Source organism: Calypte anna, chromosome 1 (assembly GCF_003957555.1).
Source record: "Calypte anna isolate BGI_N300 chromosome 1, bCalAnn1_v1.p, whole genome shotgun sequence".
NCBI classification, from domain to species: domain Eukaryota; kingdom Metazoa; phylum Chordata; class Aves; order Apodiformes; family Trochilidae; genus Calypte; species Calypte anna.
The window spans coordinates 177,345,745-177,362,763 of record NC_044244.1 but is presented as its reverse complement, the minus strand read 5'-3'; the positions used below and the strand labels follow the sequence as shown (position 1 = coordinate 177,362,763).

The 17,019-nt window shown below is 47.1% G+C and overlaps 1 protein-coding gene across 2 annotated transcripts in view; it reads right to left on the bottom strand.

The window, feature by feature from the left end:
* Positions 1-7,892, bottom strand: part of FLT1 (fms related tyrosine kinase 1) — a 112,397-nt gene extending 104,505 nt beyond the window's left edge. Inside the window, exon 1 of one of the 2 annotated variants that reach the window (XM_030466072.1) lies at positions 7,559-7,892. In XM_030466072.1, coding sequence (XP_030321932.1) covers positions 7,559-7,616 — 58 coding nt within the window. In that variant the 5' untranslated portion in view covers positions 7,617-7,892. The remainder of the gene's footprint in view (positions 1-7,558) is intronic. The other variant, XM_030466076.1, reaches the window with a different exon arrangement.
* Between the last annotated feature and the right edge of the window lie 9,127 nt (positions 7,893-17,019).

The window sequence follows — 17,019 nt, the reverse complement described above, 5'->3', positions numbered from 1 at the left end:
AGTGGTTGTGGCTCCAACATCTCCCCCATTCAAAAGTGATGCTGTGTGATCAGCCACTGGCATTCACCCAGGAGTGTGGTTTCATACTTCCACACAAGATTAAACCTGTGCTGCTTACAAGAGTGTAGGTAGCCCTACCCCTATGACATCTGTGAGCTATCAGATCTACTCTATCTCCTGGTGACCTGTGTCAGCAACTGTTGTACCTCTGCTGTAATTCCCCCTTGTCAGATCCCAACACATAATCGTCAGTTCAATATTTCTTGAGAAAAGTTTATTCCATGAACCAGCATAGTAGAAAAGTATTGACATAAGCTAAAGACAAAGTAAGTATACTAACAGCAGACAAAAAATATTTTAAAATCCCTATATAGACTTAGGAGGTAAATAAATTTTATTGACCAAATTCAACTTATTTAACAACTTGATACTTATGAGCTGTTACAAATTCTCTGGCAGGATAAAATAAGCAATATATTTTTCCCAGATGACTTTCAACAAGACAAGAGGTCATGGTCTTAAGTTGTGCCAGGGGAAGTTTAGGTTAGATATTAGAAAGAATTTCTTTACGGAGAGGGTGATCAGGCATTGGAATGGGCTGCCCAGGGAAGTAGTGGATTCTCCATCCCTGGAGATATTTAAAAAGAGACTGGATGTGGCACTCAGTGCCATGGTCTAGCAACCGCAACGGTGGTTCAAGGGTTGGACTTGATGATCTCTGAGGTCCCTTCCAACCCAGCCAATTCTATGATTCTATGATTCTATACTAAAACTGAATCCAAGGACTATTTAATACAGATGTGTAAGCAGACAGACTGCCTACCTGCCAGTAACCTGCTAGCTCAGCCAGCACTGCAGGCCTAACAGATCCATTTGAGGTTGTACTATTCATTAAGCTGTGCACATAGAAATAAATTATGAACTAAATATAAAAACCCATAAAGCAAATTTGCAGGATTTCCACCTTGCTGAAGGCTGACGGTTATTATTTCCGATGCTTCAGCATTATGGACAAACTGTCCTGTAATACTCAAAAAAAAGACCAAGTCAGGAACTGACTTTCAACCCACCCTACTTTAACTTGTAAAACAGAACTCTAAGCAAAAGCTCTGGTTCCTAAACAAGGGAAAATAATTAATGTAACACAACAATTTTAAATGGAGAAGTGAGATCCAGAAGGGGCTGCACAGAGGACTCTTTTATAACGACTTAAGAGACTAAACCCATTCTGCAATTAAATTACAACTAAAACACGAAGTAGGTAGACACACAGAAAGCTTCTGAAAAGCTCACATATGGCTCAGTTTACACTGGGAAATTAAAATCACTGATACTTCTAAAAAGATTGAATGAATGTTAACTGTAGCACTGCATAAAACAAAGGAAGATAGGTTTTCACCCCAAAAACTACAAACACAACAGGAGAAAACCCTCTGTATTTCACAATATATTGCGATTTAATCCCACTCTGTTATCTACATTTGCCATACACACAGTCAACACCTACATTTTGGCAGAGAGTAATTTTAGTTTCCTTGACCCTTAGTCCCACGATTTCTTAGTAAATAATAGTGGATTTTAGATCATACTAAAAAAAAAATCCTCTCCGGAGAATTTTATCAGATAACTGTTTCCTGCAAGGCTCCTTGAACCTCCCTTGAAGATCAGATGTTGGACACCGCCAGAGACACGACAGAGCTGAACAGAGAGAGCCCTTCTCTGATCCAGGATGGCAACTCTCACACTTCTGTCAACATCAGTCCATGGTGATCCTGAGGAGAGGTTTTTACATGGAGGATGACAATGAAATTCCTTCCCTCAATGGCAGGGAAGAATCCCACAGGAAGGACGCTTAAGCAAACTATGTGAAATTGAGAAATTCCTCTCATGAAACTCCCTCACACTCAGCCCTTGCCACTCCCCACGCACCAAGCAGGGGGTCCTGTTCCCAGAGCACAGGCTTCCTGAGGGAAATTCCAAGGAGCAAAGACATCTGCTTAGGGGTGCCCAGCTCTTTGAGGGCCACCGTGCCCTGTCCACTCTGCCCCTGCTTGCGGGCATGGCACAGAAATAATTTTACTTCATTGCCACAGCATCTTCAGCCCACAGAAGTCCTTGAAACAGTCTCCTTGTTAACCACTTCCCCATCATTCAGCTGCTCTAATGGCAAAAAAGTGCCTTGTTTCAAGGGCACGGCTCCAAAAGAGAGAATATGACTTAAAAGGGATTGCATTTAGGAGTTCTTAGTGCCAGTGAATGCTAGAAGAGCAGCCCCAATGTCTAGAAAAGAGTTGGAATCATCCAAACAGTGATCAGTGTCCACCCCATCACATGGGATTGTGCTCTGTCTAAATATGTTACACTGATGACTGAAGATTGTAGATACAGGCAAATCAAATTTGGCACTGCCAATCAGCTAGGGTTTGGTGGAAAAACAGTAGATACAATAACATCAGGTGATCATGAACATTTTTCTTCTGTTGCCACAAACCAAACAACTGCCTAGGAAAAATCATGAATAAAGAAAACAGTTAACTGTTTCACAAGCATCTATACTGATCTTGAATTTCAATACAGATGCATCATAATCAAAATTATCCTCCTCTTCATTTTTTGGCTGGTGCATTTCCACCCACTGTGCCATAAAAAAAAGTTTCAAATAACAAACATGACTTAATAGAGAAGAAATAGTCATCCACACTCCTGGTCTAAATTTCATCATACCTCTCAATGGCTCAAGACTGAAGTTCCAGTCAAAAGTACCTCTGAAATATATAAATTCAAATCTCTTCCCCCACACCCTTGTGTTTCACAATTTGTTATCTCTTTGCTTAATTCTCTTTGCACAAATTCATTCTGCTGGTCTCCAAAAGCATGATATTGTGCCATGCTTTACTTTGGAGAGGGCATCAATGCCTGTATTTTCACCTTTCAAACTTCTATGTGTTGCATCTAACTGTTTCTTTCAACCACTGGTATTTATGCAGCACTGACCTCCAGCCATGGGGGAATAAAACAGAACTTCTGCACCTTGATAGAAGAAAACTGTCTGGGCACCTTCCTGACAATCACTGGACCAATTTTAGGATAAGCAGTTCCAACATGATGGATTAAGAAGTCTGATCATTTCCAGCTAGGAATGCTTGGGAAAGGTTTCTCAGTTCCAGGAATACGTGGAATAAGGATGCATCACAAAGGCAATGAGAGAAGAGCCTCATGTTGTCCATAGGAGGAATTATACTCAAATAGGCACAGAAGCATTTCCCCACGTTCTTAAAAATATTGATAAGAGGGAAAAAAAGACATTGCTAAGAAAGAAGTGAGACCTATAGGTAAAGCAAGTATGTGAAGGCAGTCATTTGCTTCTTGAAGGTCGCACACCAACAGGAGAGGTGACTCTTCAAAACCAGAGTGACTGTGGTTGAGCATCCTACACTTCATGGCAAAGCCACTCCTGCAGCAGTCTTGCTTTCCATTCCCACTGGGGCTGCAGCAGGAAGTCCCAGCCCTTACTTTGGGGTATTCAAAGGAACAATTTTTCTGATAAAGTCCCACCACAGTCCTGCTGGACACAGACTTCTGAAAAGCCGAACCTTAACTCTCATCTGCTTCTTCCTTTCCAAATCTCAGTCGGACATGAAAAGCAGCAACTTGATAAACATTGTGCATGAAGTTTCCAAACCACATGAAAGCGTAAGGACTCAGCAACTGTCCTGAAAATCTGCACAATTTCCTTTTGTCCTATACACCCACACACTTTGAAAGGCTACTGGTTTCAGTCTTAGAAGCATCTGACAAAAAATAGGTTCAGGCTTTTTTGTTACTGTCCACATGTTAGAAAAAAACACAACCAAACAACCAAAAAACCACAAAAAAACCAAACCAAAACCCCCCCGAAAAACCAACACCAAAAAACAAACCCATACTCAGATGTCCCAAATGACAGGGTTTTTGTGTTTTTAATGTACTGGGTGCTCCTGGATATGATCTCTACTAGGCACAGGTGGAGTCTCCTTTTCCTCCCACATAAATCTCGAGAAGGATAGCTTAGCCCAGAGGAATTGCTCCAGATTTACACTAGCTATAAGAGAATGAGATCTAGCTTTGTGTAGAGCACATGAGCAAAACACCTGTCTGTTAAAACATCTGTAAGTGATGTGATTTTCTTCAGCAATGCCAGAAAGTTTAGTATTTAAACCCTATGTATACATTTTTTTAAAACCTGTATTATACATCAGGGTCTAGCCCTGATGCTTTATGTGAACGTACTCTGGAATTTTTAAGGGAGCTCATTTTCTGTGAAGAATTATTAAATGTGGGAAACCCATTTTTTCCAGAGCCCATTAAGATCTCCAGTTCTGATTGCAAATTAGATCACTGTAGTTTTGTGTCTGTGCAGCTGTTTCAGCTGGGTACTCAAACCAGACTGAAACCTTAATGCATGAACTTCCATCTGAATAGCACTTTTGGAGAAGTCAGCTTAGTTATTGTAAGAAATTAACTTTAGTGCTGATTAGATTTGACTGGGAATTTATTGCTTCATTTTTTCCAGCTGACCATGAAATTGAAAACTCCATCATTTGCTGGGGATTTTGATGATCTAGTTCTAACTGGAATCGGTGAGGTAAGTATAGCACTGCTCAGAGATAAGATTGTAATAGACTCTATTTGCCTTCTAGGTACTAATTGTGAGCTATTGCTTCCGTGTGTACGGCTGGAAGTAAAGCCAAATTATCTGCCTATGTTTCTGGAAATGTGGCCATATAGTCTCTTATCCAGACAGCAGGATCTGATCTTTTCAGGGTTTAAACCCTATCCTTCACATTCCCAATTGCTATCAATTAATATTATTATCACACAAAGTCTTAAGACTGAAAAATCAAACCTCTGAAAAATCAAACCTGAATAAGCACCAAAATTTTTGTGTTGATCATCAGGTATACAGTCTTTAGAATAAGGCTATATATATGCAATAGAATTTTTAGAATAAATACACAAACTATAAAGGCAATATATGCACGTACTATGCTTAACACAGACAAAAATCTTTTTCTTTCCCACAATATCATGTGCATAGAAATATGAGGGGGCTAAATTGATCAACACTTAAGAAACATGGCTTCTTTAACACTTTTCAAATGAGGACTCTCATGTCTTGTAGCTTGCGTGTTGCTTCGGGGAAATTTAAATCATTAAATAAACATGTAAAATCTAAAAGGCTTTCTTCTGTCCCTTCCTTATGAAACTCCCTCTAGTAACTCCAGAACCAGTGACTACTTCTGAGAATCTCCTCCACTACCTGTCAGTAAATGGAAGCTCAGCAGATACCCACAGGGACTGAATTACAAGAGTGGACCAGCTGTGATGAACTGAGTTTCATCAAAAACACTTGAGATGGGAAATGCTGGACAGCCTCAGTAAGAGTTTTAGGTAAAGAGGCAGTGAAGAAGGGTGAAATGGGAAGAAAAGCATAGAGATGCACAGTAAAAAACATCCCACCACTCTACCAGTAACTCTGAAACACTTTGTACAAATGCAACAAGGAGAGCTTTTACCAGTGACCCAGAAGAAGCATGATCAACCAATCTGGGATGTCCAAACCAAGCTGTGTGAGGATGATTTTCTTTCCCCCAAAAAAGAATAAACACAACCAAAGAGTTTGAAAAAGTCTAAATTCTGAGTTGAAAGCAATCAGTGAATACACTTAAGAGGAGATATGAATTTCCAGCAAACTGTAAAGGCACTCAGCCAAACTACAGAGAAACACCTTTACAATCCCTACTGAACCTGAGCAGGTCCAAGGATGTATGTCCCCAGCACCCAGAGCTCCAGGTTTCCCCCTAAACAAGCCAAGATTATTCCATTGGAATTGGTCTAGGGTGCACACATCCTTCACAATCCTTGGAAGAGGGATAGATGAACCAGGGTCTTTCACAGTCCCTGGCTCACAGAGCCTTCTCCCTGGGCATTGGGTTTGCCACAATTTGCACAATGGAAAACCTTTCCGACAGGAAAGAGGAAGCCAGTCCCCCAGCAGAGCTGGTCGCTGCAGGAGCCCATGTGGGAGAGGGACACCGAAGTTCAAGCTCAAGCTGTGAAGGAAGCCTGGCAAGCATTTGAACCCACGTTTCCTGTATCCAGGGTGGGTGTCCTGTGCCTGTGCCTATTTCACCCTGAGCATAAGAATCTTCTTGGCAGGGACAAATAATGTGGGGAAATTAGCACTTTCCTGAGAAAAAAAAATAGAAAAAGAAAAAGAATACCTATATATCTGTTTCAATGTTGATGAATCAGCACTTCCCGAGCAGGAAAACGTCTCGTTGGAGCAGCCCCACCAAGCTCTCCTCCAGGGGAGCTTTGGGTCGCGGATAGCTACAGCCGGTAGCACCGGCAGCGCCCGCACCGAGGCTGCTCCCGCGGACTCAGCGGTTCGGGCAGACCGAGGCCCTGTCCACTTGCGCGGTGGAGCGTGGCGGGTCAGACGGCAGCACCACTGGCCTCGACGCCTGTCTCGGGAGGAGCTGGTTTTCATCCTTCCACACCCGGGATTTGCTGTCGCTCCCAGCCGGCCGCCAGGCCGGACGGTGTTGCTCGCCGTCCCCGAGGAAGCCGCCCGCGGGTGCGCCCCGAGGTGCACCTGGGAGCCCCGAGCAGGGAAGGGCTGCGGGACGAGCGATCCGCCCCAGGGAGCAGCCCCACAGGTCGGCGGCTCTGCGGTGAGATGAGCCCAGGCGAGAGAGGCCCCTGCCCGGCCCCCTGCGCACCCCTGCTCCCAGGTGACCAGCAATGCTACGCTGGGACGCCCATCCCCACAGCTCAACAGGGCCGGCTCTTCACTCAAAGTAAAATAGAATTCCATCAAGAAAAGCCAATTTGTTCCATCCCGGCAAACGCAGCACTGGGGGATGAAGGAACCAGAGAGCAGCTCCATCCCACTCTCCCGAGAGACCCAAGCTGGGTACTCGGGCATCCACGCCCCGCAGGCAAGCCCTGACTGATGCTCCGCCGTCCTGCCCGGGCTCCCGGCAGCAGGACCTGTGCTTTTTTGCAAAGGACACGGGCAGTTTTCCCGCTTCACGGACCGAACTGGGAAAGGCTGACACTTGGGAACAGAGCGAGGAGGAAAGAAGCCTACCCTGCAGCCAAGACATGCTTTCTTCCCGTGATGCACACGTTCGGACATCTCCCGGAATGGCTGTGCCCCGTGCCTGGGAGATGCTCGCCTCCCCGCCAGCACCACCGCCTTGCCCGGACGAGGCACGGCACCCTGCACCGCCGCCATCCACGGGGGGCTGCTCCCAGCCCGTTCCCGGCGAACACCGCCGGGGATCCAGAGACAAACGACGGCTCGGGATGCGGCGTTTCGCGACTTTGCAAAGTGGGATTCGCTTTCCCCAGCCCTCCCCCAGAGAGAGTGGCGGAGGGGAGGCAGGTGCCCTCCAGCTCCAGCCAACAAGAGAGGCGCGGTGGGGCCGGGGCACGTCGCTGGGAACACGTCGCGGAGAGGTTGGGACCGAGCGGGGACTGGACGGGACAGCGGGTCCCGGCGGACCCTTACCTGCGAGCAGGAGGGCGGCTCCCAGCAGGACGGTCCCTGAGAGCAGCTGGCGGGGCATGGTCCTGCCCACAGGAGAGCAGGGCTCTTTCCCTGCCGATGGCAGCGAGGCAGAGGCGCCGGCTGGGTTCCGACGGGCTCTCCTCGGTCCCAGGCTCCTCCCGCAGTGGCGGAGATAACGGCGCGGCGCGACGCGGGATCCGCATCCAGCAGCCCCCGAGCCCTCCCCGCCCGCCCCTGCCCGCGGAAAGGGAGTGTCCGCAGTGAGCCGCCCTGCCCGCTTCACCTCCCGCGGACATCAATTAGCAGCCAGCCTCAGCCCCGCTGATTTATAACTTCTCCACCCCTCACCGCGCACCCCTCCGCCCCCCCCGGCCCACATCCTCCGCCGGGAGCACGCCCTCCCCGGGACGTGTCCCCCGCCCGCCGGCGGGCACAAGGCTGCTCCCCCGCGGCCCCGGGGAACCCGGCCGTGCCCTCCCGCCGGAGCCCGGCCCTGGGGAGTTTCCAGGCTCCGGGGCCGTGCTGCTGCCCGGCAAGGAGCGAGGGCGGAGTGGGGGTGGTATCGGGGCTCGCCCGCCCGCCGGGCAACTCAGGGAAGGCTCACACCCGAGCTGCGAGTCCTGGACCAAGCGCAGAGCGCTGGGGGTCCCCGTCCTACTGAGCCCCTCTCCCGCTCCACGAGAAGACCCCGGCAGCGCCGTCGCCCCTCACAAGCTCCTTGCGGGGGGGGGGGGGGCAGGTCAGACCGGTGCCACGCAGCCTTACCCCGGCTGCCGGGCACGATGCTTAGAGATCGGTGCTCCCCGTACCGTGGGGGCCCGGGGCTCCTCTTCCCGCCTTTCCTTGGGATGGGGAGCGGCGGGGCAGCCGGCCCTGTGCGGGGTCTGACCCGGACCTGCACGGACTCCCTGCCAGCTGCACTGAATGCTCAGAGCAGGGAAGCCAGGGAGGGGCAGCACTGGCTCCAGGAGTCTGCCGTGCCAGCACTGCTGCCGGCCTTCACTGTTCCTGGGCATCCTAGATGCGATATCCTAGAAATATATGTCTCCTCCCTATGCACTTACCTCATGTTTCCATACGTAATTTATTTTGTGAAAGACAAGAAGAGAGGCCATGACAGCAAAACTCAAACCCTGTGTTTCCACTTTGCCCATGTGTAGCCTTAGAAAAGCTATTGGGTGAGTCAGTCTTTCAGTTTTACCCAGTATGGCCTTTCCTATATATTTTTTTTGCTATTAAATAAGTTGCAAGAGCAGGTAAATGTGATCACCCCCATTTTAGAGAAAAGGAAATTGAGGTGCATAGAAAGCTTAAGCAGCTAGTCCAAGGTCATAGGAAGCTGGTGACAAGAGACAGAAATAGAAGTTATCTCTTGTGTCCCACCAGACCATCCTGTGCAAGAAAAAGATGAGAAGTTAGTGTTGTTTTTAACTTGAGAACTGTTTAACTTTCAAGTTTAAAGTCTGTGAGAGTATTTCCTGCACACTTCTGTCCAACTCCTGTTCAAAGGTGACACCCTAAGCTAAGAATTCAAGCCTGCATTTTCCAATCTTCCTGCCCCCAGCTGAGACCTTGAAAATAAAATAGCTATGGATACCTTCCCCCTCATCTGCTCACACCATTGGAAGAAGAATCCAGAGGTTTCTTTGCGGAAGAGGATGACTCATAAGAAACCACCTCCTCCAGTGGAGAGGACAGCAGCTGGGAAAACAGTTGGGCAGTAAGGACAGACCAGCAAGAACTAGGACACTGGGCATCCTGACAGCTCAGACCCCCTAGGAGCAAAGGCTCCCTGTGGAAGGAGCTAAGGGAACTGTATGTCCCTGCCTTTGACTTACCCAGTGCTGAGTACGTGCTGAGTCTGAGATGATGCGGGCTCCCTCACGAGCTCAGAAGCCATGCCACACCAGTTCCTCCCACTTCACACCTCCTACATCCCAGCTGTGTTCAGTCATGGCCCTCCAAAGACCACAGCACTTTGGCAAGACATGCCTCCTTCCTTCTTCAACAGATGTCATCAGCTCCTGATCTACTCAAGGAGCTGAGGACCAGGGAGGGCAGACCTGAAGATCTGTACATAACCCTATAACCCTTCTTCATTTGCTAAAGCCAGGAAGAGATGTGGAGCCTGTATGAAGACTGAAAAGACCCCAGATTAAAAAAAAAAAACTCAAATAGATAAAAGACTGAAAGACTCCCAGATATGGGGAAGAAACAGACTGTAGACATTCTCATAAAGGAGAATGAAGGTGCAGTTGGAAGCCTGTGCCTGGAACTGGATGAAAGGCATCTCTAAACACATAGGCTGAAGAATCTGGACAGACAGACAGCGCATGTGGAGTCCTGTATGGAACGTATTCAATCTTATTTTTTGTGCTCTGCCATGTAACTATCAACACATAGTAGGATGAGAACTTCATTTGAAGAGTGGTGTAGGTGCTATGGCCAAACTCTAAGGAGATAATCATAGGCCTGTTGCAGGCAAATGTCTGTCCTGAAGGCAATCTGGTCTCCTCATACAAGAATCTTAGGCTTTGGTCTGATACAAAGTAGTGGGTGGCATATGTAAGGACAATTTTTATGCTTAGAATAAAGGATAGGTATCTGTTTATATGTCCCCTTCAGCTCTGGAATGTGGGAAATTTCCTTTCTCTAGCATTTGTTAAAAAGACTGTTACTAAATACTACAGAGGAAATCTGCCAAATTTAGCAGCTGAGAGTAAGCCCTCTTTGAAACAAGTCAGGCAAACATCCTTGCTGTAAGGAAAGGATGCTCTATCTCTAGCACTACAGAAACGGCAAAAGAGAGAGGAGAAACTGCCTTCACAGTGGACATGTTTTTAGAGTTCACTAGCAGCCCAAGGGTACCTTGTATTGTTGAGTTTTACCCTACTGTGGAGGAGGATGGCTTCTACCAACCCTCTAGCTTGAATAACCCATATACTTAACACTAAGATCATCAAGTTTTCAGGCATCAAAAGCACCGACTCCCCAGTATACATCACTCCCCCCTCTTAGGCCAACAAGACTCACTGAAACAACACAGAAAATGAGCAATAGAAAATTTGGTTGAAAAGATGAATAATCCAGGCATTCAACTCCTGGGTTTGCCTTCAGCAGCAGACTACTATACTGCAAAGAAACTCAGACACCACCCTGAGCACACAGGACCTTTCATAACTGAATACTGAATAACCAGGACATTGCCTCTTGTCTGCTCTCTGCCAGTCTTTATGACTCTTGCATGCCTGGCTTCAAGAGTTAGGTGGGGTATAGAGTCCTCTCAATCCGGATATGACTTAGTCAAGTTGCTGGGACACATCCTGAGGCTGTAGTTTCTACTACCCGTTGGAATTAGGACTCTTGGAACATCCTGAGTTAAGGCTTTAGCCACGTCTCCTGGGAAGAATCACTTGGACAGTTCCCATGGACCTGGCAAAAAATAAAGAGCCTGGAAAATCCCACTCAAACCAACAGCCGATACCCTCCCAGCCTGGCCTGACTCTTTACAGTCATGGAATAAATTTTTAATTTATTTTGCTCAAAAGAGCTCCTTGTGGCTCTGGTTCCAATGTTCAGAGCATTACACAAAAGGTTCAAGCCTGTAGAAGACAATGGCATGGATCAGAGATATAGCTGAGGGACCTCGTGATATCTGTTGATCCTTGTGTTCCCAGCAGAGTGATAAACATTCCACAGGGACTAGGCTGCCTCTGAGGTGGTCCCAAGCTCCAGTTGTTGGGAAAGAAAGATGTCAAAGCAGAGTAGGTTGGATCTCCCCCTGCAGGTCTTCTGGGGAACAAACATCTGCCAACTTATTTCTTTTAAGAGTACCAGGTGCTCTCAGTACCAAAAATTTAAACCAAGCAATATTTCAGTTCATATTCATTTTTTATATCAACCAAAAACATTAGAATATTTTCAGAGCTAGTGGAAAAAGGTCCAATGCTCCCTGTCTATGAATGGGAACCTCCTCCATCCCCATAGACCCTTATCCCTTATCAGTTGCAGTGGCACAACCATTTCTGGGGCTCACAGCTGTTTCTGGTGCTTAGTGTAAAACTGTACGGTGACATAAGCTAGGATGTAGTTTGCCTGGTTTCTATGGAGGTTTACTTATAACCTGAACTGTTTTCACTGACACAGCTTGCAGTACACCTGTACAGCAGGAGACCCACTGAACTGAAACAGCTGGAAGAACATTGTAGTTTTTTATACTGACCTAGCTACAGGGGAGACTGTACCATGGAGCAAGATCCTAGGCGAGATGGACTGGGTTGACTCCACCCAAAGCTTTCCTCCAACTCTCTTTTCCTTTCTCTTTTCAATTAAATGTTTTCAAACACCATTATTTTGACATCTTTTGGTTCCAGCTCTCTATGGCAGGAACAGAGTTTAAGAAGCAAATTATGAAATAAATCCCATTTACAATCATTGTTACAACTTCAACTGCTGCTCTGATTCGTATTTGCCCACTACGCTGAGAGATTCATGTAAGATTTCTTAATTTTCTCCAGAAAAATTATAAGGAAAAGCTGAAACCTATTCTCTGTATTACAGAGCTTACTAGGACAGCTACTTATCCCTGCCCACCAGACAGATGCATAGGTAAGTGTATGCAGAGACAGACTACAGCTGTGGTTGTGTTTTCCCTCAGCAAGGCTGAGCTTTACTTTACATTACACTTTATATTTAAATCATAGAATGGTTCAGGTTGCAAGGGGCCACTAAAGGCCATCTAGTCCAATCCCTTCAGTGAGAAGGGACATCTTTAATTAGATCAGGTTGCTCAGAGCCCCACCTGAACTGAGCTCGAATGTTTCCAGGGACGGGGCATCTACCACCTCTCTGGGCAAACTGTTTCACTATTCTCATAATAAAAAATTTATTCCTAACATCTAGTCTGGATCTCCCCTCTTTAATTTTAAAACCACTGCCCCTTGTCCTTTCACTACAGGCCATATTGAAAAGTTTGTCCCCATCTTTCTTATAGATCCCTTTTCAAAGTACTGAGAGGTACAGACTCCTGGCTCTGTACCCAGTCAGAGTGTGTGGCCATGACAGCAAAAAGCTGCAGGAAGGAATTAGTTGTTGCAGGACAGTACTACAGGACTGCTGCCCATCCTTCACTGAAGGGTATAACAGCTCAAAGCAGTGATTGTATCACCTCTTTGTTCAAAGTTCTCAGCTGCATCAAAGCTGGGTTCACTTCTGAGGGCAGGTAAAGCAGGCAGCTATTTAACCATAGCAAGAAAGTAGAGGAAACACGAGCATGTAATTTGCCAATGCTCATTTTTTATTATAATTAGTCAATTGGTATGAAGCATTAATCAGATTATCTGGTATTTTACTGGGGTTTTAGGAAGCTGTTGGGTATGAATTCCAGTTCTCAGGTCTGGACAATACACCCCTTACAGGACTTCTAGTGGCTGAGCTGAGGAGCTTAGCTGCTGGAGGACACAGTCAGTGCCTTCACTGGTGGAAGATGTTGTGGAGAAGGCTAGAGGTGAGGGTCTGCTCCTCCTGTCCCTTGGGAGCTGCTTTTAAAATGAGGCCGTAGCACTGGTCCCAGCTTGTGTCACACCACACTTCACAGCAGCTACATCCACACCCAGTCTTGTACCACCACTGTGGCCTCACTGTGGGATCACCAGGCAGTGTCTGACCCTAACCACCCTCTCTGGACATGATCTTGACCCAGACGTGCCATTCCACATTCTGGCTTCTTGCTGGTGAGAAACATGTTCCCACCTGCTTTTTTACTGCACCTGGCTCACTAAGGAATCAGCCAGCCCTTGCTGGTTGCTGGCACATCAACATGATTATGGCTCTGCCCACCTCTCCTCTTCCTGTCAGGACCATACAGTAGCCTGCCAGTGATTTCAGACCCCTTACTAAAAGCAAACTCCATTACAATACACATTTTCTTTCAAAATGCTACACAATTGATTTGGTATGTGCATTCAGCAGTATTTCACTGAACAGGAAAAAAAAAAGAGTGGAACAAGAATTTTTTGTCCCTGCAAAACACAAGCACAATAGAAGACTGCTAGTAAGCATTTCCACTATATGCTGGACCCCACTCACACGCATGCACACCTGCATCAATATGGGAATTACCTACTTTTGGCATAGCTGGCTTAGTGTGGTTGTGACAAAGTGCTCTCAGCTTCATTTCCCAGGCATTAGGAAACCAGTCCCCAGCACTGCTTCTTCCCTTTATCCAGGAGGATATATACATATATGACTTTTCTGGAGCCATCAGTACATGACTGTACCAGGGTAAGTGTTTAGAAAGCAGCAAGACCACATGAAAGGATCAACTTCATCTTCTCCCTATGGAATCAGGCCAAGATCGGTGCATTTCAGTGGGAAAGACAACCAGAAGGTCAGCGAAAGAACCGCAAAACCAAAACAAAACATGTCAAAAAGGGAAAACTATCCAAGAAAATATTGGACCATGAAAAAAAAAACAGCCTTACAACATAAAGCTCTTTTCCTCTTACCACCCCAAGCAGCAGTCCCTAGAGGCTTAGTGCCTCACCAGAACACAAACTGGGTCTCTGTGCTGGGAGCCCAGCTGCAACTCACAGAGAAGGTGGTGACTCAGTGATGTGCAGGAATGCCTCTGTCCTCCTTGTTTTGGAACAAATCAGATACAAAATGTGAAAAAAAGCAAACACTTATCTGACCACAGCAACGATGTTCACAGGAGTATCTTGGGAGCTATTCTGGGAAACGTGGGATATGTACAGCACTGTCAAGGTCCTGAAGCACCAGAGTCATGTGTTTGGTTATTAGACCTGGGTCCAGGTTTTAGCCCAGTCGGGCTAAATCAGTAGCAATGCAAGTCTACCAGGCAGGTGGAAAGAAAGAGGGCCCACTGCAATGGTTACCCGGAACCTCATCAGAACTATCTCCATCTGCAATGTTTGCCCAGAACCATATCACAGTTATTTCCATCTCCAAGCAGCAATGATGATGTTTTACAGAGGAAGATTAAGGAGGTCCAGGGGGGATAAAAAAACTTCCTCTGAAATGCAATAGCATTGTCTTTTCTTTCATTCTTCAGCTGTGACAGAGGTTTTCAAGATGACAGTTTTAAGATAGCTCTTTTCCACAATATATTTCCTTGAAAATCGGTAAAAAAGTTAAGCATGAAAGTGTTTAAAAAACAACCAAACAAAAAAACTATAAAAAGTATGAAACTGGATGATAGGAATATTGAAAAGATGGTTTCACAGTTTCACTTCCAGTTCTATGAGATACTTGTGATTTGGGCAGCTATTACCTAAGTGTAATTTCCCCACTATGAAATGAGGATCTTTGGTACATGAAAACTATAACTGGTAGATCAGCACAACGTGGGGGCAGAAAAGGGTTGCCTGCTGACTCAGCAAGCCCCAGAGCTGCCTATCTGGTGCTCTGAAACCCAGTCTGGGAAAACTCTCTTGTCACCAGGGCCAGCAGACAGGTTCCAACGCTGGTTTAGGAGGGGGAATGGTCTGTGTATAAAATAATCTCACAAATACTAGGAGCTGCTGGTACGTTTTATGTGTGTCCTTACCTTGCAAAGCTACTGACTCAGCCCCTGAAACAGACATTTGGGTTGGTTTTGGAAAAAGGGGACAGCCAAGAAGAGCAGATCAGACCATTTTGGTGGCAGGACTTCTCTTGAGTTCCCCAGAGTTTGCACTGATTTCTCAATCCCAATAATGGGCAGAGAGAGGGGCTGTAGTCCCTGAATCCACACTTATTTTCCTGGACATGACAAGGCAACGAAGAACATAACATCATTTGAAGAACAACTGTGGAATGTATATTATACTTTATACACCCACAGTCCTTGCTGAGGTAAAACTTGTCCCAAATGTCTATTTTTCTATACAGGACTATGCGTTTTTTAACCCTGTTATCTAAGGAGTTGAGCATCTCTGGGAAGAGTTGTATTGGAAAGACATTTTAATGTTTTATTAACAAGTGTGTGACCTTTCTGGCACAAGCATCACACAAGAGCTAATATCATTAGAAGAAAATGGTTAAAAGTTATTTCATGGAGTAAGACTTCTCAGGTAGCACGAGCTGTGAGAGGGCAGAGCTTTCTGGTTTGATGGGGGGTTTTTGTGGCTTTTTTTTTGTTTGGTTTGGTTTGAGTTTTTTGTGGGGTTTTTTGGTTTTGTTTTGTTTTTTAATTATCCCAACTAGAAACAGACCTTTTCTTTTTTTTTCCCCCCCGAAAGAAGAGATAAGCAAACTGCACTCCCACTGAAAGAACCTGGAGAGGCCGTGCCTCCCCGTGCCACCTTTTTTCCAAGGCAGGGGCTCCGAGGAGAGGAAGCAGAAACTCCGCTCCCCCCTCAGTGATGGAGCCCTCGCTGTCCCCTGCCCGCCACCGCCCTCTCCCATACCCGAGCTGGTCCAGGCAGGACCGGGCGGGCGGAGCGGGGCGCGTTCCTTCCGCGGGCAGCGGAGACGATCTCGGGCCTTTCCCTGCGCCAGGGAGGGTGCGGAGAGGAGGCTGCTGCCGCTTCCCTTCCCGAGAGCCAGCGAGCCGAATTTCCCGGGGTGTGTACGGTCAGCAATAAAAAGAGAAACGCACGATCCAAGTTAATTTTCCACCCCCGAAAGGAAATGCTGCTTCCTGTATTATGCAAGGCTGGTGCCAGCGACACTGACACAGGAGTCTATTGTCCTTTTCACAAAGCCGTGGTGGGGAAGGACGCCTGAGAAAATAGTCCTTTTGCAACAGCAAGGAGCTTTTGATCTTTGAGGGGGGAGGAAAAAAAAAAGTAAAAAAAAAGTAAAAAAAAAAAAAAAAAAAAAATAGAAGAAAGAAACAGAAATGCGGGTGTGCGCCGGGGGCTGGGAGGGATGCAGCGGGCGGAGCGCAGGTCTCGGGCGGCCCCAGTGGTACCGGGGTGCCCCTCGCCGTGTCTCCAGCCCTGCTCAGGAGGCCAGGATGCGCCAAAGTGCCTGCAAATGTCTTTCCTTTTCCATAAAAAGCGATCACACAGCTTCAGCCCAACTTCCGATGCGTGCGAGCCGGAATAAAGACACCAGGGATTAAGAGCCTCTTCCTGTCTTCTCCCCCCTCTCCACCCTTCACCCCTGGGTTTCTTGTAGTTGACTTACAAAACCCTGGTCACCGGGAAGGAGCTAATGTCTTCCCCCGCCGGTGCTGGGGTTGACCCAGCTCCACAGTCGCTGGTCCGGGCCCCGCGAACACGGCAGCGCGGAGGTCCCGGTCCTCCCAGGTGGGATCCGGGATGGAGAAGAGGGATAGGGGGAGGGTGTCCCGCCCCGCAGTGCTCCAGGGCTCCAGGTCCCCTGCACCGGGAGGCCGTGCTGCCCTAGGGGGTCCCTCTCCCACCGGCCGGGCACAGGGTACTGGGTGCTCGGGCCAGCAGTTTCTTAGCAGGAAAAGATAAGTAACATCTGAAGGAGAGCTGCGGTGTTTCCAA